The sequence below is a fragment of the Anser anser genome (assembly GCF_964211835.1).
Source record: "Anser anser genome assembly, chromosome: 22".
In the NCBI taxonomy this organism is placed as follows: Eukaryota; Metazoa; Chordata; class Aves; order Anseriformes; family Anatidae; genus Anser; species Anser anser.
Genome location: NC_139743.1, coordinates 2,637,613 through 2,658,900, shown reverse-complemented (window position 1 = coordinate 2,658,900; position 21,288 = coordinate 2,637,613). Strand labels below are relative to the sequence as shown.

Below are 21,288 nucleotides of genomic sequence, written 5' to 3'. Positions count from 1 at the left end.
GGGGTTTGGCTTTCCTTCCCTTCAAAACATTCAGAATGCCTAAATCAGACTCAGCCCCTCTGGCAGCAGCCCCCCCCCCGCCCGTCTTGCTGCCAGGTGCTTTCAGGACACCGCGCGGTTTCGGCAGCATGTAGGAAAAACGAGATGATGTTAGCCAAAGAGAAGCCACTCGCTCAGAGATGGGGAGGAGAGGCTGAACTCTTGAGAGCCCTCTGCTTATTGCTGGGACATTTGTGGTTGTTTTTTGTTTGTTCATTTGTTTTGTTGTTGTTTTTTGTTTTGTTTTGTTTTTCCCCCGTTTGCTTATTTTAAGAACAGGATCATACTTCTACTGCATCTTTTGGTGACATTAAGGGGGGGGAGGGCATTTCCACCTGGAACAATTGTACATTCAGGGCCAGAATTGCTTTAAAGCCTCAACAGAATAAGTGATGCATTTTTTTAAACTTGCTTTAGAATTGTATCACTAATCCACGGTTACGTTATTAATATAGTATTAAAAGGACTTGAGGCCTCTCGGCAAATTCCTATTTCAAATAAATAATTACTGGAACCAAGATAATTTATTAAATTAAATTGAAAAACCCAGACACTCTATATTTGCCTTCAAGTAATTTTTTTAACTACCACGTCCAAAAATACACTGTTATTCACATTGCCATATCCAGAGGCTCTGAACTTGGGCTGGAATGCCAATGTGGCAGCTTGGCACCTTTCATGGATCATGAGACAGCCTCAGTGCTGAGTCTCTTAAGAAGCCTCAGCTGCAATCAGTGTAGGACAGATAAAGATTTCTGTTTCAAATGAAGCAGCAGACAATTTTGCTGTGATTTAAAGTCCGCAGTCTGGCTCCTGCGCTCTTGGGCAGGGTCCTCATTCTGCATTTCATGTCTCCAGGCAAAGTCATAGATGTACTTTTCTGAATTCACTTGGAAGTAAACAAACAGAAATCCTTATCATTTCTTACACCTAAAATACATTGGCAGGAACCAAAGGGATGCATTATATATTATGTCATTTGCGTTCCATTTGCCTTTTAAAGAAATGAGAGAGAAAGATGAAAAGGAATGTTTGATGGCGTTCCCTATCATCTCTACAAAAGAGCCTCTGGACTGAAGTGTTGGGCTTCTGCAAGTAACGCCGTGTGATTAAACTTCCATACAGCATGAAAGACCAAGGGAAGGGCAGAAATAGTGCACACGCTCATTTCAACTCATTTCTTACCTTCATTTACACCAGAATAATTTAAAACTAATGTAGGTTCTTGGATGGACACACAATGCCAAATAGCCCAGAAAGTTTTCCTTTGGTAGAGATAACTTTAATGGCAGCTTGTACAAGGCTTGGTTGCATCTCATTTGTTGGTCATTTACAAGCAAGTAAATGTTTCAACCAGTTGGTAATTTTTCATAAAGCACTTTGATTAAATAAATAATGAGACTGTGAGTGCAAAATGTTGTTTTATTATTCAAAACCTCTGCAATGATAAGGGTTATATTGATTGAGCTTTCAAAGTGTTATGCACATAAATGTTCATGTAAATAATACTATCAAAATAAATGGTGCCATTCACAAAAGGAGAGCTGCTGTCAGGCAGGTGTGTGCAGAGGGGTGGCTCACACCGTTTCCTTCTCCTGTTCCTGCATGGAAGCTGTGCAGTCAGAGGAGAGAGATGCATTTTCAATAGGAGAATGATGACTGTGAAAGCCACAGACGTTATCAAGGCGCTCCAGAGTCGGTGTTCCAGCGAGAGCTGTTGTTACCTTGTTTGAAGCCGATGCGTTTGATATTTGGTGTTTTCAAATTCCCAGGACAAGCAGGCGGCAGCTCAGCAGCCCGTCCTGCGCTGGGGGGGATGTGGGACTCCCCTGCCTCTCACCGGGGACAGGGAAACATTGGGCCGAGGGGATCAGGCCCACTGTGAAGAGAGAATTGAGTGCTTTGGTGGGTTTTATCGCTGGTTTGCCAAGATGCATAACAAATTTGTGCTAAATCAGAACCTCAAAAGATGCCAGTGTTTAAAAACAGGAAAGCTATTGCATAATACAAGAAAATGGGATAAAAATCCTTTATACACTACAGTTACTTCAGAAGCTAGAATAAACAATATTTAAAAATGTATAAACACAGATGGTATATTTTCCTTAAAAAATGTTTCAAGAAAAAATAAAAGCCTCTTTAAATAGAATAAAATATGAAAAGAAGAAGTAGGTCACAATAAAATAAGTCAAAGTAAGGAAAGGGGAAACTAACAAAATGAAAATCAAAGACAGAGCATATTCCAGCAGCATGTGGTCGTCACAAGGATGTCAACAGCATCCTGCCAGCATCCCTCGCAGAGTGGGAGCTGCAGGTGCCAGGGTCCCTGCCCTGCCAGGGCTCCAGGGCCAGCAGCACCAGAGCTGTGCTGCTGAAGGTGCAGAGGATGCCCCTTTTGTGTCTGAGCCCGACTGCAGGTCCTCTGTACCAGCGTACAGTAAATAAAAAGAACAGTTACATCGCCTAGAAATTAACCATGAATTGGTGACAAAGGAGAGAGACATTTGAAAGACTCATTTATTTGCACCATTAACCATTTTAACTGCCTCTCTCAAATAACAATCATTCCAACGTTGAGAAGAGCAGGTGTTCAAATAATAAGAGCGATTGAAAAGCCTTGGATGGTCATTATTATTAATACTGATAATAAAAATGAAACAGGGATGCATACACCCTGTGTGCTTTTTTATACCCTTTTGTTTTATAGACTGGTAGGTTTTTTATCTGGGCCATCTCAGGGGAGGGCAGGCAGTAACCGTGGCGGGAGGTGGGAAGACGTTGAGGGGATGGATGCTGCAGGCTGAACGTGCTCAGCAATTATGAAAATACGCTGCTTTGGCCTGGTCTAAACGTAGCGTTTTGCTTGCCAAGCTGTGCTCATAAAAGCTGTAATGAGGTGCATTTGCACCCTTCTTGGTTTTAGTTCGCCAGGCAAGGATCAGCTGTGCTGAAACTTCCTGCCGCAACAACCACAGCCGTGCTGGGGCAGATCATTGCTCTCAGTGCACCACGAGGTAAAGCAGCAGTACTTGTACGTGTAAGTCTTTCCGGCTCCTTTTCTCAGCTACTGGGTCTGCTGTTTTGCTTGGTTTCCTGTCTTTTCCCTGAATTGTTGTTTTATGCAAAGCGTCAGCAAAACGGCCATTTTCTTGTGTGATTTGTGTGAATTTGCGCATCTCGGCAAATCGGAGCCACCTATGGTCACAACTGGCCTAGTTTGCACCGGGTGATGGCCCTGCCCGCTGGCAGCACTCCGTGCCAGGAGGGAAAGACCCATCGGTTCGGTGCGGGGCTCCGCAGCTGCTCGTGGGCACGGGGGGCCCTGGGAGTGCTGCCTGCAGCAGGGCGATGCGCGTGCTGTGCCGGGGCGAGCTCACCCAGGAGGGACGTGGGGTCCCTGAACGGAGGGGTGCCTTCAGGGGTTGTGGGTAATGGCTGTGAGCGAGAGGCGGCTGGGAATCTGTAGGCTTGGCCTTTTTCAAGTTGCTCTTTGCCAGCCGTACCCATGCAGTAATCTTGAGTGATTCAGCAATGAGAAGGTAGATTAAACGTTGCGCACTTCAGAGGGACCGAAGGAGCTTGTACATGTGCTGGTTAGAGAGGCTTGTTTCAGCTGAAAAGAAAGCTTGGCTTCCGAATATTTCCAGAGCAACAAAGAGCACCTGAAGGCTGTGGCTCCTCCCAGGGCTGCTGCGCTCCCACCCTGCCCGTGTCCCCTTGCCCGCTGCTGTCACCGCAGCCTGGCTGGCTGTGCGCTCCAGGCACCGAGCGAGGGGTGGAAAGCTGTTTGCAGGGTACAGAGCGAGCAAGGAGAGGACCTGGTTTATGCGCCCCGGATTGCACTTCTCTTTCATTCCATCTCATTCAATTTTTCTTTAAAATTCCTTAATGAAAATGTCAAAAGATGTTTTTTGATGTGCTGCCCAGGACCTTGCCTGTCAGCACAGGGAGCAGCCCCGGCCACCCACTGCTCCTGGGGCCTTTCCGGGCTCTGAAGGGGCTCTGGAGGGCTCGGAGCTCTGCTTGGAGCATGCTCGGCCAGGGCTGCGTGCAGCCACAGTGGGCTGGAAGCTCCCAAGAACAGCCACGGTTTGAGTTTTTATTTCCCTACATGCCACTCAGCAGGAAACTTGCACTCCAGGAAAACATTTCTACCACTTCAAAAGTATTAAAAATGGCTTAAATGTTGGAATGATGTGCTCTGATGACAACAACCCCTAATGTGAGTGGAGTTTCCTTGTGAAAAGTGAACTTGAAGATACTTGTACCTTCATTTTCCATGCAGAATAAATAACACACATGGTCAATTATCTCACAGTGAAACCTCTGCAGTGAGGACTTACTGCTTAACTGATTCCAATGATAGAAATAAAAGTTCATTTTTCTGTTATTAATTTAAAACTATTGCTACTTCTCAGGGAAGAATAAACACACATATTTTGTAAAAACAGTGATGACTTACAGCATCCCCATTCTTCCAGCAAGGTGAACATGTACAGCCTGCCTTTGGAGAATGTACCCAATATGGGGGGGATCTTCTGTTAGGGGATGGGGACCTAAACCCACCAGGGGATGGAAAATTGAGACAGAAAAATGCAACTTTGAAATAACACACACCTTCATAACAATAAGAGTAATTAAACACTGGAGCACTTTAACAAAGGAAATGATAAATTCACTGTTGTCTTCAAGTGGAGATTGGATGGATTCCTAGAAGATAAGCTTTAATTCAAGTGCATTATTGGGCTCTGTAGTGTTAAATTATGGATAGGATGAGTAACTCCCTGCACCAGAGGAGTGAGAGGGTGCAGTATTCTGACATGTTAAGCAGTAAATCAGATTAGACTATAGGAGTGGCCCCTCTCAGCCCCAAAGCCCATAAATATTCACTTCCATTATAACTGCTTCCTGCAGTGCTCGCACTCCGGTTTACCAGGTGACCACAGAGACGTTGAAGTGTTCGGAAGCAAATCTTGTTGCCACTGGTGTCTGTGTGGATTTGTCATTGCCCTGGTGGGAGCTGGGCCGGGCTGGTGAGACGACCACAGTCTCCAGCTGGAGCCGGTGAGGTGCACAAACCCGTGAGCCACGGCAGCGAGGTGCCCAGCGTGTTCGGCGGTGCAGAAAGCCGCCTCGTGCACCGGCCGCAGGCAGCCTGCCCGCTCTGCCCACACCACTGCACAGCCGCCCCGGCTCCCTGCCCATCCTGGTGTGCCCAGCCCCGCCGGCTTCAGAGGGGCTTCGCGTGGACCTCCAAGGCGTGCAGACGTGCCGGGGGCCTCAGTCTAATCTCACCCTTAGGCTTTACAAGGGAAAATGGCAGCTCTTGCTCTAAAGCTGCTATTTATTCATTCGCACTTAAGGCTATGTTTCTTGCTGAATCAAAAGCTTTAGCAGTGAATCTTGGGCTTTTAAGATGGATCCGTTTGATGAGGGCACAGTTGCAGTTTCTCCTTTGCTCTCCCACCCCAGCAGAGGACTTTCTGCTGGTGGCCAGCAAGGGACCGATGAGCAGACAGTGGGCTGTTGGCTGGCGGCAGGTGCTCGGGTGGACCCGGTTTCACTGTAAGGATCCACGCTAAATTACACGAGCGCCCAGACCAGCAAGGAAACGTGGCCCTGTGTTAAGCTTCGGAGTGTGCCCGGGGGCTTAAGGTCTAACGTGAGCTGTACGCGAATCCCAGTGACTTTGAAAAGGATCTCTTTGACAACTACTTCTATTAGAAGTGAATCCAGAACATTGCCAGAGGCTTGCGGAGATTCCAGGCGGCAGTGAGAGGCTGGGAGGTGGCCGCAACGTGCGGCAGGTTGCAGGCATGCCGCAGTCAGTGCTCGCCCCCAGCCCTGCAGGGAGCCGCTGTGCTCTGCGCCGCCGCACCTTGGCCCTGGCCTCCTCGGCCAGAGGAGCACTATGACTGTGGCTTTCGGAGGATTTCTGTGCTGTTTATTGAAGGTGTTTTGTTTTTGAATTGTAGCTTCAGGCTAAATTTCTCTGTGCTGAAACCAGCAGCACCAGCACCTCCAAGCTGTGGAGATATTGGATGTCAGGAGAGACATTTTTCTTTTCTGAGAATCAGCATTTGGTGTGTTGGCTTTTTTTTTTTGGCACCAGAAGCAGGATTAGCGTTCCTGCAGGACAAACAGCAGAAATGGTGCTTTTTTTTTTTTTTTTTTTGAATTGAGCCAGTATATTGGTAAAGTGGGGAGTGCGAGTGCTCAGTAGGCAGTGCTCAATGAACCAGTCCTCTGCCTGTCTGTACTTAGCTCTGCTCCATATATCCCAGTTTGGTGCGGGAGAAAAGGGGACTGCTGTCACCTCCAGGTGCCCCTGCGGCTGCCCTGTGCCCCCCCCGGTGCTGCGGGAGCACGGGAGCAGGGATGCAGCCTTATGATGGCATGGGGGGGAACCTCTTGCTCCATTCCAGGGGCTGCCAAGCTTGCTGGCACGCAGGGAGAGCAGGCAGGCAGAGCGGGGCAGGGGCCCAGAGGGGCAGCCCCGGTGGGGTGTGCAGCTCTCGTGGGCTTCCTGGAGCAGCTCCGGTGACCTGGACACCGACAGAGTGCCTGCCCTGTGCGAACAGCAACAGAGCGAGCGTCACGTTAATATTAATGAGTCTTGAGTGGGTATCGGTGTGGAATCATCAGACAGTCATGTTTAACTAAAACGAAGAGTACGTCTCTGCAGCAATCTGACATTTTTGCCATATGCATAGGCGATAAGATATTTGTGGTGTTATACGTAGGTCTGCAATGTATGAAAGGACATTTTTATATTCAGATGACTCAAGACGTGATCTTATAAAAGGCCAATATGTAAAACATATGCTGCTTACAAAGTGTGAGCAGAAAAGCAACAGGTTTTTGTTCTGTGTGGGAAAGTAAACATGATAATCTTGCCTTCTCGTATTATTTCAGTAGCAGCATATCAGTACAGACTGTAGTACAAGGCCAGGCTGCAGCAGGGAAATGGAGATCTCTGAAAACTGACTCTTCCAAAAGCAGTGGGGGGGCTATGTGCTTCTTTCTTTCCACGATACCCTTTGCATTTTTGATGAATTAATGTAGAACAGGTGATGAGTTCGTGTTTTTTTATTTTTTTTTTTAATTTGGCCAAATAAAAGTCAGAAGACACATTTCTTTTGAAAACAAATTGGTTCTGCTGCTTTGATCAAATTGGCCAGCACTCATTCTCTAGTACTGTAACACTGTACTGTGGATGTTCCTCCCCATCAATTAGAGCATGAACCTGCTGCTATGGGCTCCATCCTAAAAAGACGAATGAACAAAATGGTTTAATGAACACATAATGCTCATGTTACATCAACTTGACTCCTCATGCGCTTCTAGTAAACCTTGTACACTGCTTAGCAAGCTTTTAACCTATTCATTCACACTGCCAAGGGAGTAATGGAAATATCAGATGTCATAAATGGCATTGAAAAGGGGAAAAAGAAGGAAAAAATGAGCAGGAAACAAGAAACAGGCACGAGTGTGTGAAGGTGCAGCCCCATTTTTTTATTCTGCACATGCAGGCAGCTTTCACTGCAATGCATGACCAGCAGTTCGGATGTTGCTGAGGCCATCTGTGGAGATGGACGAGGTAGGAATGGCTACCACGAATGCTGAAGCTCTGTCTGTAACTTGCTGCCTCAGGAAATTTGCAGTGTTCCACTCGCCTTCTCAGATGGTTAATACCAATTCAGAAACGCAGCAACAGAGATGATGCCAGGGCAGCATGAAATTGAGGTGCTCAGCAGGGGGCTGGCTGCTCCCTGGGCTCCCCAGTGCAGTAGTTTCGCCTGTCAGATGCATAGAGCCTGGGCTGTGCATGCAGCTGGGTAGTTAACTTACCCCTTGAGCAGTATATCATGGTTCTGTTACAAAACAGAATATTTTTTAAATGCTTTTGCTTTAATTTTAATGTTCTGAAGTGTTGCTGAACAGTATTGCTTGCAAAGAAAAGTTCGGGTCCCTCTCCCAGCACACATTCCTTTTATATGTAAGTTTTCTTGGACCACAGTCCAAGAAGCATTTGAGAAGTAGTAATACCTTCTTCATAAATCTGATCCACAGGTCAGTTTAGATCATACAAGAAACTTTTCATGTTCCCTAGTCTCATGAATATGTTGTGAAAACCGCAAATGTTACAGGCTAGGCGTTTTCAAAGTGATTATTAAAAGCAGATCCAGCTGTCATATCAATACCTTCTATCCTGACCTGAAGCACTTAAAGAGTTATTTATAAATAGAAATGTCATCTGCTTGCTCACAAACCAAGTGGCTCACACAGCTCCTTTGCACACAGGTACTGCCCACTTGGTAGTTTTATCAAGCAAACCAGTGTTCATCTTGGAACTGAAGACAGATTTTTTACCTGAATTACAGCACATTAGCTGGAGAGGGGTAAAAGATGGCAGTGCCTTGATCCCAAAGTGTCTGATACCCAACACACTGTACTATTGATGTGCAACTTTCATTCTGTTTCTAAATGGACGTGTTGCACAAAGGACTTTCTCGTTAAATACCCCCAAACAAAACGTGTACATATGATTACCATATCATGAAAATAATAGCATTTTCTTTTGCCAATTTACAAGAGGCTGGTTCACCTAGCATCTTGACATACCCAACGTATGTCTCACATAAAAGACTGTATGAAAATATCATCCTTCAACATAACTGTTTTTATTGTGTAGTGAAAGACTGCATCTAAAACCAGAGGAAGAGGAGTATCAAACAGCGTATTTTACCTAGTACGTACAAACAAAGAAGCTGCTGAGAGTTGAGTAGTAGATTTCTCGCTCAAACAGAAAAGAAGCAGTAACTCAGACTTCCATCTGTGTTTTATCAACTGCTAAGAAACAGGGTAACATAAGGGTGCAGCTTCTCAAAAGACTGGCAAACAGAAAAGAAACAGGAGATACATCTAGTATGTGCTATGGGATGGCTTGGTAAGATGAGAAATCAGCTGGCATTTTTATCACTTTCTCCATTCTCTATTAGTTTCCTCTTCTTTTCATCCGTTTTCCTCTTGAAGATGCTATCTCTGTAGAACTGAAGTTCTTTGATGCTTTCCCTGATGTCATCAAGTGCTCTGAAAGAGAATTAAGGAGGGTTTCAAAATGCCTGCACACATCTTCAACTACATCTGGATTCTAATGCTTCTAAAAAATTCCAGGCTGTGAGAAATAAAACTCTGATATGCATGGATCACAAATCTGTCAGAAATAAAAACAACCCTCGCTACTCTTGGGTATGTGGAAAGCAATAAAAGTCCACCAGCACTGACGTGCCAGGGAGTAATGTCCAGCTTATCAGTTTGTCACTGCGCGACATACAAGCTCTTGAAAGCCAACAGGTTCTACAGCTTCAACTATTAAAAACAATTCACTATTAATCTGAGACAACAAAGAGACAAGGACTCAGGAGACCTGTTTGTTGCTCCTGCTTTGGCCAGTCATCTGCTTTCTACACGAGCAAGGGTGACTGACTTGTTTTGACCCAGTACTTTTTGTTACCATGCTCTGCCTGCTTGGACTGTAAGGTCTGTGCAGAAGTAGTAATCTTACTGCACGTTTTCAAATGTGCAGCACACCTACCTGTGATTTCCACCAAGATCTCTACAAGTCATTCCTTCTCTTTTTATACCAGAACCTCCTCTCCTGCCTAACAAGGCCATGTCAGAACAAAGAGGTAAAGATGCAGTTACTTCCTTCCACTGTCATTTAGGAAAGTCATAGCTAGAAGTACCAAGTAATGCCTACAAAAAGTCCAGTGTAGACATTTCAATGCGTAGGTGTGTTGCTCTTTTTTCCACATTTAGTCTGAGCAGATGAAAGAGCAAAATGGATGCACTTACTGTGCATACGGACTTACCAAAGCCTATGGATCCCAAGGGATTTGTGTGAGACCCACCATCTCCTCTATACAGAAGAACTTAAAATCTTAGAAAATGTGGCTTTCTAAAAATTGTTAATACTACATAGCATCTTTTCTTCCAAAACCTCAAAGCAAGTTCAACTTTTAAGGACGTCTCAGATGCCGGCAGGAGCATAACTCAAAACGAAATCCTTTCACAGAAAGCAGAACAAGCTCTCTGACATACTACAAGCTCGGGAAATAGCCAGGACCAGAACTCTTATCTCCCCTTGTGCAGTCTTCCAATTTTAGTTTGTCTATGAACAACTTTGCCCAATTCAAGGACAGAAAAAAGCACTGTTCAGCTAGCTTTTTCACGTGATTTCTCACTGTGATGTCTAAAAGGTGATAGATGTATCTACGCTGCCAAACAAGCATCTTGGCTTGAACAGTAAACAAAGTGAATCAGAACAGATAAGGAAATTTCTGATTCTGTGTATGTTTATAACTCCTTCCCTTACAATAACCAGGCTTCTGACTGGAGAATACAAACTATATGACAGGGAGCACAATCATACAACCTCTGCTGTCTTCTGCATTAGAACAAACATGCCTGGAATCAAAGGAAGCACGCAGCACCAGATTCTGCTCATGAGGAGCATGTTTCCTGCATGACAAGCTCTACTTTGTTATAACAAGGAACCTCACCTGTGAGAAGCTGCCTTCTTTGGTGCAAATTCATATTCTTCTGGATACCAGCGTCTGTAAGCAGAAAAAAAAAACCACCATTTAAAAAGGAAATTGGGATTCACTAACATGTCCAGTGGCTGCTGTGGGTTTGTTACAATTGGTGAAAGTTCTTATGGAGAAGCCACAACCCTGTGAATCAAAGTGCTGCAAATGGCAGAGTACATCACTCCCTGAGTACTTTATGGTTCATTCTGTCCATCAGCCTGAACAGAAGAGATGAAAGAATGAGACGGCTGCATACAGCCATCTCCCAGCAGCCCTTAACCTTGTTTTAGAAGAGCGCATGTTAGTGCCACTTAACAGGCTTCCCTAGATTATCTTTCATAGAACTATTCAATTTGGGGAATATTTACCTGCAAAGTTCTTTGACAGTGCTCACATCGATGATCCTGTAATGAAGATGCCTCATGAACTGAGGCATGTATTTGTCAAGAAATTTCTTATCTGCATGAACAGAGTTACCTACAAAGACACAAAACAAGATGTTTCTTCAAAGACATTGCAAAGCTACTGTGAACATCTAAACTACAAACAGGCTATGCATGCTTGGAAAAGATCATAGGGTATGAAAAGCTATTCACGGGCAGCTCATATAACTCATTTTCTAGCAAATATGATTGTAAAGGTTTGTCAGATTTTCATTTCAGGATCACACATGGTTTAAATACATAATCCCTATATTAATTCTTCAGTTACTACAATTTCTGTCACACAGATAAGTATCAAAGAATTACAAAAGCATCAGGTTTTTCACCAAGTGAAAATAGGCATAAGTATTAATTTGATTTAGCCATAATCCTAAAGCCGTACGTGAATGTCCTGAATTTAGTTCCAGGTAACAGGATATTTGGCAGATTCACATTTGGTGCTTCATTTGATATGCACAGTGAAGAAAAGACACTTCAGTTTACTGTTCAGATTTTACGGTCACAGATTGCTGTTAGCAGTTAAGTTGCCCTTCCCAATTGTAACTGTACAATGAAACATTAATGCTAAAAATGACTTAAGTTTCCTGCAGTAACAATGTGCAATATTTGCTTTAGGGAATCAGCAGAATAGATGATGCCTTTTTCTACTAGCAGATTTTGATTCGCATGTTAGATCTCTGCACAGAAAACTAAAGCATCCCTGCCACGTGCATCAACTGGCCTTTCAGCATCCAGCTGGGAACTGCAGGAGGGATGACATTATTATTATTATTAAGAAAGAACACATCTTACCTGCAAGAGGACAGAGACCAGGAGGTGTTTGTTGTCGTACAAAGGACAGAAACTCATACTCTGCCTGCTGCAATGAAATTTTACTCTCCTTCACAGCCTTAGTAAGGCCAGACTGCAAGAAAGAGCCATTCATCATAAATTATATATATGCTACCATCAAAGATATTTCTAGAAATGCTCAACAGCAAAAGATCAACCAGTAAAGTACTGCTTGCTCCCCAGCATGCCCAGAAGTATTAAGAGTACAAATTCACTTTGTATTTTAAGGTATTCTGGGAAACCAAATCGCCTTTATACCTCCATAAGGAGGCCTTGCTGACTTTCAGGGCACCACTCACGAGACACAAACCATCACAAGTAAAGGTGATCATAGAACAGTCCTAAGGACACTGATTCTCCTGTGATTTTCCTCTCTGTTGCTATACTTTATAGGGTGTTACTCTCAATTACTGACACATTATGCAAGCCTCGTTTATACACCTGCATGCACATGATCCAGGAGAATATTATATTTCTGTTTAATGAGAGGCATTTGCCTCCCCAGCCCAGAGTAGTATGTATAAACAAACAGAAATAATCAGAATTCTGGCTGAAGTGTTTATCAAGATAACTATAAATCAGAAAAGCTTCATCCTTCTTTTTTTCAACAGTTAAATGTCAGATCTGCTCTAAGTGTTCTCAGTGATTTTTTTCCATCTGGCTATGCTATATATTTCCATGACTGTGCTGCAAAAATCTACTTGACAGATCCAAGTGGTGGTTAAAAAATTCATTATGTGGCTGCATTTTCATCTATATTCTAATTGCTTCTCTTTTCTTAGTCAATTAAAAATAAGTAGCTCCTCAGGAGCAGTGATAACGAATGCTACCATCTTCAATTCACTTGTGAACTGAAGTTGAGTTTGTGTCCTCAGCTGCAGAAGGGGAAAAGCTCCCATCACAGTAAATTAATATTCATTTTCCAAACTCTTACTAATCCTTCCCAGGGAGAGTAAGATGCTAAAGGGGGGGAGGAAGGAGGGGCTGTGAGTGTCTTAAAACTTCAGCACTTAATTGAAAACTACCTTGAATTTAAATTTGTAATCAGGGATTGGAAAATCCATTCACTTTCTTGCTACAGGCAAGGAGGAAGCTTTCCTTGGTGACTGAAAACTAATCTATTCTTACAAAAGTTAAGTTTTCAGTGAAAAAAATAAACTAGGCTTACAGTGCTGACAAGCACAGGCAAAAATAACAATGTTTACAGTACATAGGTCTGTTTAATTCTACTAGGACCTTAATTTTCAGCGGTAAGTTACCATTTTGCCAGCTCTGGACTATTCTACACCAACCTTGTAGTTATTTTTAGTTGAGATTTTACACCACGTCGTCTTCTGTATTGGAATCATTATTTGCATTATTTTATGCAACACAGAACAGGCTTCAACACAAGGATCTGTCAGAGGAGTCCATGCAACCCAGCCCACTCCTGCACAGGGACTGGGACTCCTGCGGAGTCCAGCCATGGCAGAGCTCAGCATGCAGAGCAGGGAACTGAACCCAGCTTCTTAATCTCACGCCAAAAGGCACAATGCTGAGTGTCCACTTTTGAACGTGAGAATCAGTGGCACATATCAGGGTGACGGGTCCTATTCCAAGACCCACCAAGGCTTGTATTACAGTCTGCAGCTTTCCTGTGTGCTGTTGCTGCTCAAGCCTTCTCTTGGATTTGTTAACTGTTGGCCTTCGGTGATGCTTTTCTCAGAATGTAGCTTCCAGCACTATTCAAACTTATTATAAGCCAAGCTACTATGCACAGGCCACCTCGGGACAGTCTGACAGTTCCAACACAGGATGGTGATTACAGATACACAGATGTAATTTGCACCTATGCCATGGATGACTTGTGACACCTTGGGTAAAATGCTGTACATCGGCTCCTTGGTACAAGATAAGGATGATACTTACTGCCTCCCATTCTTTATCTCCTCTGTTTGATTGCAAAATCGTTCAGCACAGTTGTTGTCCCTTTTTAGATGACTGTACTGCAACTAGTAACTCTGAGTTACGCCATTATTATAAAGAAATGGGACTCGTAGCGTGAGTGCTCTAGAAGGGTTACCTTCCCGTGGTGCTCCTTGCACCACTCGGACATGCCATCCAGCAGCTCATCTGGCTGGTTGATGATCAGGTTGGGGCCCTGCAGGGAGGGAAAACACAGGTAAGCAAGTCTTTCTGACGGGACTGTTCAGAAGTTTGGCATCCCGGAGCCGCGGGGAGCGCGGCGCCGCCCGCACAGCGGCCTCACGGCCTGAGGGGCTGCGCTGGGGCCTGGCGCTGCGGGCAGCGGGCGGGGGGGGCCCGGCCCGGTGCTGGGGGCCCGAAGGGCTCCGTGAGGCCGCTCGCGGCGCTGCGCTCACCTCGGCCAGGACGTTGAGGTCGCAGTCGGTGATGAGGCAGGCCATCTCCAGGATCTGGTCCTTCTCCACGTCCAGCCCCGTCATCTGCCACACAGGGGAGCGGCACCGTCACCGCCGCCGACCCCCGCCGCCGCCGCCCCGCGCCCCCCCCCGCCGCCCCCCCCGCCGCCGCCCCCCCGCGCCCCGCACCTCCAGGTCCACCCAGACCATGCGCTGCCCCATGCCGCCGCCGGCCATGGCCGCCGCCCGCCGCCGGCCCCGCCACAGCCGCCCGGCGCAGCTCCGCAGGCGACCGAGGCCACCGCGGCTGCCGCCGAGCATCGCCGGCCAGGCCGCAAAGTGCCGCCGCCGAACTACACTTCCCGGCAGGCCCCGCGGCGGCGGCCCCAGGGCGAGCGCGGGCGGCGAGCGCGAGAGCTGCTGGGAGGCGTAGTTCCGAGAGCAACGGCCGCGCGGGGTGCGCCGGGAGCGGAGGGCGGGGCTGAGGGGCTGCGGACGGGGCCATGGCGGCAGCGGGCCGGGGGCAGCGGGGGGCTGGCGGCCCCCGATGGCAGAGGTGGTTTTCTAGTTTAAGACACGCCTCGTCGGGTCTTGCTTTCTACCCCCAGAAGGAACATGTTCAGTGCAGCCGGTTACCGGGAGGCGGCCGCTAACCGGTCGTACTCCCAGCTCTCCGACCACCGCAGGAGCTTTTCTCAAACAAATTTCCCTCTCAAAGGCCAAATGGGTACAAACGTGGGTGAACTGAATGAGTAAAGCTAGGCTGTAAAAACATTCAAATGTGTATGGGTTATCCACAGGGAGACTTTTAATGTTCTTCTCCAAAGCAAGGAATATTCAAAAGGAATCGTTTATGTATCAAAACAGTTCGACACGCGCTTCAGATGCCACAAAGCATCATACCCCTTACGCTCTGTTTCAAAGGGTGTGTGCCTACACCTGACACAGAGCCCGCCTCCTTCAGCTGCACTACAAAAATACACTCTTCGTTATAATACAAGCACCCAACAGTAACTCTTAAACTGTGGCACGTTTGTTTTCTTGCATAAAGCCCTGAGGTGTTGAGTTAACATTTAAAATTAAGATGCCAGTTTTGGAGCATTCTGCGGCTAGTAGTTTTACAAATATTAAATGGTAACTTTGATGGGTTTATTTTACACAGATTCAGTTAGAAACAGATTTAAGTTTCCCATAAAGTTCTTTAAAGCCTACTGAATGCTTGTTAATGCCGTGACGGGCGCCACTTGCCCTCTCTGTAGTTCTCTCTTCTGTTATCGTAATCGTGGCTCCAGCTTTCACGATTCCTGTCTTCATAGACAAAGTCATCTCTGCTCCCCCGGTAATGATGGTCAGATCCAGAGTCGTGGCCTCTGTCATCAAAGCCGTAGTCATCCCTTTTGCCCCTGCAATAGTCAGGCCCACGGTCCCCAAAACGCTGTTCTCGGCCAAAATGCCTACTGTCCGAGTAATAGGGGTGGGAGCCCATCCTGGTCTTGCGCAGTGCTGCGACGTCTGGGCGCCACTGCATCTGGGAGGCTGACGAGTGATTAAACGAGTGCCCGTGCTGGTACCCAGAGGCAGCAAAGCCGGGGTGATCATACTTCCCACCGTACTGAGACTGCTGCCGCATCGCACCATGCATCTGGAAGACAGAAGAGAAAAAGGCTTGGTGGATTCGATGCACTTTCCTTCTGGCAGAGCGCTCTAACTAGTCTGTGGCACGGGGTCCTGATAAATTTTAATCTCCTGTGTTGGCCTCCAAGTTCCACATGAATCATGCTGCAAATACAAGGGAAAATGAAAATGAACCAACAATATGAGACTGACTGCAGACTTACGGAATGGCTGCTACTGAGTGCTTTATCTACAGCTGGACTTGTAAAGCTCCAAGACCGCCCAGACATCACACAGCTTGGTAGCAGGAACTGTCAATCTTTTGGAACGGTTATTTCAACACTCCAAAAATACATTCTTGTGACTTAATACAATCATTATAGGAAACATCTAAGTACTCAAAATTAGAGCCAACTCTTACACGTTATCCATCATCTGTGAGTGACTGCAGGTTTAGACACTATTAACAGCCCAGCTTACCACTCCTTGTCTCTGAAGGTTATCAGGAGACGGCAGAGACCTCTGCACGGATGAGAATCCTGCTGCTACCATATTATCTGGACTCTTATCGTATCTGCAGAAAAAGGGATTAGGAATTTTAGTCTTAAATGTTTCTATCATAGACTACTGCCAGTCTAAGGGGTACTTGCAGCCCAGTCACACTGCTACAATTAGAAAAAAATAACTGGGCAAGCATTACCCTGAACTTACTACTGCTGTGAGAAAGTAGTGCTGACACGCTTGCATTGTGTATTTGGCAGAACTCTCTCCACATCACCGAATCTTTTCCATACTCATAGGAAAACAGTTTTTAAACAGGAATGTGACCTGGGCCAGAAGCTCTGGCAATCAGATCTTTTGGAAAATCACTTTCAAGATGACGCTCTTCTTTTTGCATTAGGTTTTCAGGTACCGAGAATGCAGGGTACTGAAGGTAATAATAATGCAAGTACTTATTCCATAGAGAAAAAAAAGAGTAAATTGTGCTTGGAATGAGAACTGGGAAAGCTGAGTGTGTCAGTACTGTTTTTTAACTTGAACTACACATGTGTACCTACAGTGCGGACTCTTACCTGCTGGAAGCTGGATGTACTGTGCCAGATGGGCTCGTATTGGCAGTTCCATGTGGTAAAGAAGATGAATTACCATCTTGAGATGCATGACTGCTCCCTGAAGAGAAACAAACATTTCATGAGACCGCCAAACATCAGTTAAATTAACTTGGATATGAAATGAACTTGTAAGATGCTAACAATTTCCCCATGCTTAATTAGCTCTCAAGTTTCACCAGTGATCTGCAAAAGCACACAATCTGGTTTCCAAAACAAGATACTGTATCCGTCTTAATGCCCAGTTGGGAAAGACGCAATCAAGCTTGCAATATTCTGGCCAACATGCCTCACTTTACTGAAGTCAGATGCAACTTTCACTGCTGGTATAATTTAGAGGGGCTTTCAAGGGCATGGAACAAATAATCGAACAAAACAAAAGAGAAGATTCAGCCTGGGGTTTATATGTCCCCTTAAGTGGCAGGTAGGTCCCTGGTCAAAACCCAAGGACAAAAGCACATGCCTGTATGACAACACTGTTCTACAAAGTCATCAGCTAGCAGGTGAGTGGCAGTTTGATGAGAAGCATGTGCAACAACCATCACTAACCAACTCAGCGCACCTCTGTCAGGTTTGGGGAGGAGGAGGAGGAAGGTGGCAGCTCTGCTTCCCATTTGGTAACTGTGTTATTTAACGCTTCTTTTTCTGGGTACCTGATCGGAACTGAATTTTGATAGGCCTCCCGTACAGCTTGATCCCGTTCAGCAGGCTCATTCCGTAGGGGACGGATTCTTCGTGCTTGAAGTTCACAAACGCGAACTGTTTCTGCTTGCCATCCCTGTCCTTGGGGATTTTAACCTTAATTACCGGGCCTGCCTGCGGATCAAGAAACGAGAGACGTTAAATGGGAGTGGAGCAGCTCCCCAGAGTTTTAAAAAAAAAAAAAAAAAAAAATTAAAGTTTTAAACCCGCCCCACAAGGGAGGAGGGCCCCCGGGAGAAGGCCGCGCGGGGGCGCACCGCGGCCGGGCCGCTCCTGCACAAGTTTGTCCGCCCGCGGCCGCCGTACGCCGCCCCGGCCCCGCCCCGCCATGGCGCCGCCAACCGCCCGCCCCGCCCCGCCCCGCCGGGCCGAGCATAAAGCGGGCGGGCCGCGGCCGCGGGCCCCGGCGGCACCTGGTGGAACAGCTCGAAGATCAGCTCCTCGGTCACGCGGGGGTCCAGGTTCCCCACGAACAGCGTCCGGTCCGCCTCGGCCGCCGCCGCTCCCATCGCGCGGCCGGGCCGCCCGCGCTCGCCGGGGCCGCCGCTCGCTGCTGCGCAGGCGCCGACGGCGCGGGGCCACGTCACGGGTGGGGGCGGGGCCGCGAGCGGAGCTTGCCGGGGGAGCGGGGAGCCCCGCCCTGCGCAGGGCGGTGGCAGCGGCCGCAGGGCTGCGTGACCGGGAGGGTGGGTGGCGGTGGGGCTGGGTGGCCAACAGCCTGCGTAACTGAGCTTGGGTGACTAAAAGCCTGTAGTTACGGGTCGTGGGATGTATGAGGGCAGCGGTGGGAAGCTCGGAGCCCCCAACGGCTCCCTCCTGCACGCCCTGTCCCGGAGCTTCGCCGTGAGGGGGCTTCGCCGTGAGGCGGCCCTCGTTATCCCCACGTCCTCAACGCCTCCCTCTCTCGCAGGTCCTGCTCCAGAGCCCAGCCACGACCAGCGGGGTGAGGTAACTTCGTTGTGACTGCCGTGAGCTGTGCTGAAGCCCGGCCCGCAGGATGAGCACAGTTGTTCTGTGTAATAGTAATAAAAAGGAAGCAAGCACGGCGTTGACTGGAGTGTTGAGCGTTCCGTTGCTTCGTTCCCTTTTATTGCCGCAATACTCTGTCTGATGGCCTCCACCATCCCAAATACTGCCTCCTGTAATGGCGCAGACGCAGGCAGGCTGCTTTGCATTCCTCCTCTAAACAGCTGTATTACACTTTAATGTGAAGATGGCACTTCTGCTTTTATGTTTGAGCAGAGTTCTGGACACCCATCTCTCAGCTAAGGTACTTCTCCAGTGTTTTGCGAAATAGCTCCCTGTTCCCATGTTGTTTGATTACATGGTAAGTACAGTTCTCAACAACTGTAATTCCCTGGATATTTTGGAACACGCTGGATGTAAAACAAGGATATTTTCCATCTGGAAAATTTTTGAAAGGGGGAGTTCAACCCTCATTTTTCATTAGACTTCAATGCATTATGGCATATCCTATTTTCTTGTTAATTAGGCCCTGTTCATTTTCTCCAGTTCATTACTTACTACCGCACCTAGAATTTATATTCATTTGGTTTAATCGTGTTCGCCTGGTTAAATTCTAAACAGTTACTCATTCAGAAAGGAAATTATTACCCTACTCTGCCAGGACTTCCACTTTGGCTTAATTTCCCTGGAGCCTCATTTACTTTCTTCTGTGTTTTTTTCCTTACTGGGTCCCCATAGGTTTGGTTGGAAGTGTGTTTGACAGCTTTACCATCATCAGCTTTCTTCACTTGGGCTGGGCATCTTCAGATGGATGTCGCAGTCCTGCACGGTGTGCCGTACGCAGCTGGCTGAATTCAGAGGGACCCACAGAACAGGGTGATGGACTCAGGCTGGCCTGTTGCAGTCTTGTATGTCCAAGACCCAAAAAAATGCACAAAAAGGGAATGAGAAAACAATTTCAGACTTTTACAGGCATATTACAATCCTGTTGTGGTGTTTGCCTTTTTGTTGTTATATTCCCATTTTGCTCTTCAATAAAACCCACAGAGGTATTTGCTTTCAGGGGCAAAAAGTGTAAGTTTCCTATTTTCACTCTTAGTATACAGGAGCTTATGTTCTTGAATATTACAGAAACTTACCAATTCTGCTTATAGTTCTCACCTTTAGATTAGGCTCTTAGTGTTGGCTTTTAGTAGTCTTCCTGTTCCACTAATAATCATTTTTAACAATTACTTTTACATTGCAAAGGAAAGAGCCCAAGAAATCAGTGTCAATCTTGCAGGTGACACACACAAGTCACAGATAGCAGAGACACCAGTTCTCCCCAGCATCATTTGCATCCTTGCCTGATACAGCTACTTGAGAAAGTGGTGTTCATGTCAGACCAGTGAAGGCAAGAAGAGCAATTAGTTCTCAGATTGCTGCTGTTGCATGTGCACGATCTTATCGCCTAGTCCCAGCTCACAGGCTGGGAAAGGGCATGGATGCTGAGTGCCAGTCCGGGAGCTGTGACTTTCTGCCTCGTAGGTCTGAAAGCTGGGGCTAACGCTGCCTACAGTAAAGAAAATATTCTCCTCTACTGAAGCTCTGAAATGTAACAGGCAAATGCAATGCCAAGACAATAACTCTGATGGAATGCACCTTGGTTAATGCTCCATACTGGCCTGCTCTACAGGTTGCTGCTCTCTGGCTACAGATCTCCCTGAGCTCCCCTCCAGTTAGGCACAGCCTGAGCTATGTCGGACAGTCCATGAGCCCACAGCCAGACTGTAGTCTGTGTGTCTGTACTGTGTCTGTAGTGCAGTCTCTGTCCTCAGCACTGATTGCAGATGTCAGCTGCGCCTTCCCTCTTGCCTGATTGCACTCATGCTCCTCGGGTTATTCAGCTGCCTCGCTGACTTCCCCGTGCAGATGACAATCTTTTTCAGTGCTGTGGTAATGGGGCTGTTCAACTGAAAGTGGATGCTTGAAAATTCTCCACGCCCTGCTATCCTACTAGAAAACAGGTACCCGTAATTACATCAAATGATAGAGAGATCAGTCAGACAAAGCCATTGCAGATGACAGTTCTTTCACTGGAGAGCCTGAAAGAATGGGTCACGCCAGCTAATACAATAACCGCACACCTTATCCCTATATGCAATTTTCATTAGGGCCATTGAATGTCCGTGACTGACACCTGTACAAAGAGGGAGAGAAGGAGATAGATAAAAATAACAGCTACAGTTACTACTGAATAAACTGAACTTCTGCGGGCTTTTGTGGTTCAGTTCTTTGGCTTCATATTCAGACATGGAGTGAGTTAGGGGGAAGTCACCCCGGCAAATGGAGGAGGCAGAGCTCAACCTGGAATGGGGAGGAAGAAGTGAAGACCGTGGAGTAGCAGAAGGCTGAGAGAGGGGTTCCTCTCCTTCATATTTTCTCTCAGATAATTTTGTGTTATATTAATAAATTTTGCGAGTCAAATACTGAAGTTTTGCCTGTTTTTTTCTGGTTTTGCTGCTGCTCTGTGCTGTGATTTCATGCCCTTGATGATCTTTTAGGAATACATTAACAAATGGTCTGCCCACCTCTTCATTCCAAGGTGAAATGACACACGCTCCCTTCAGCCACCCTCCTTCCTCCTGTCCTT

The 21,288-nt window shown here is 46.7% G+C and overlaps 2 protein-coding genes and 1 long non-coding RNA gene across 3 annotated transcripts; 1 reads left to right on the top strand and 2 right to left on the bottom strand.

The window, feature by feature from the left end:
• Window positions 1–8,703: 8,703 nt before the first annotated feature.
• REXO2 (RNA exonuclease 2) lies at window positions 8,704–14,624 on the bottom strand. The gene is made up of 7 exons (XM_083808544.1): window positions 14,455–14,624; window positions 14,266–14,349; window positions 13,968–14,045; window positions 11,867–11,978; window positions 11,000–11,108; window positions 10,605–10,658; window positions 8,704–9,132 (listed from the first exon to the last, which is right to left on the bottom strand). Exons 1-7 carry the CDS (start codon window positions 14,584–14,586, stop codon window positions 9,003–9,005), a joined length of 699 nt encoding a protein of 232 aa, XP_083664670.1. The 5' UTR covers window positions 14,587–14,624; the 3' UTR covers window positions 8,704–9,002.
• Window positions 14,625–15,052: 428 nt separating this feature from the next.
• Window positions 15,053–18,237, bottom strand: RBM7 (RNA binding motif protein 7). Its single transcript, XM_083808543.1, has 5 exons — window positions 18,104–18,237; window positions 17,642–17,804; window positions 16,953–17,049; window positions 16,360–16,453; window positions 15,053–15,907 (listed from the first exon to the last, which is right to left on the bottom strand). Exons 1-5 carry the CDS (start codon window positions 18,197–18,199, stop codon window positions 15,488–15,490), a joined length of 870 nt encoding a protein of 289 aa, XP_083664669.1. The 5' UTR covers window positions 18,200–18,237; the 3' UTR covers window positions 15,053–15,487.
• Window positions 18,096–19,885, top strand: LOC310885325. Its single transcript, XR_014574715.1, has 3 exons — window positions 18,096–18,279; window positions 18,601–19,017; window positions 19,395–19,885. It is a non-coding gene; the product is annotated as an uncharacterized lncRNA (long non-coding RNA).
• The last annotated feature ends 1,403 nt before the right edge of the window (window positions 19,886–21,288 follow it).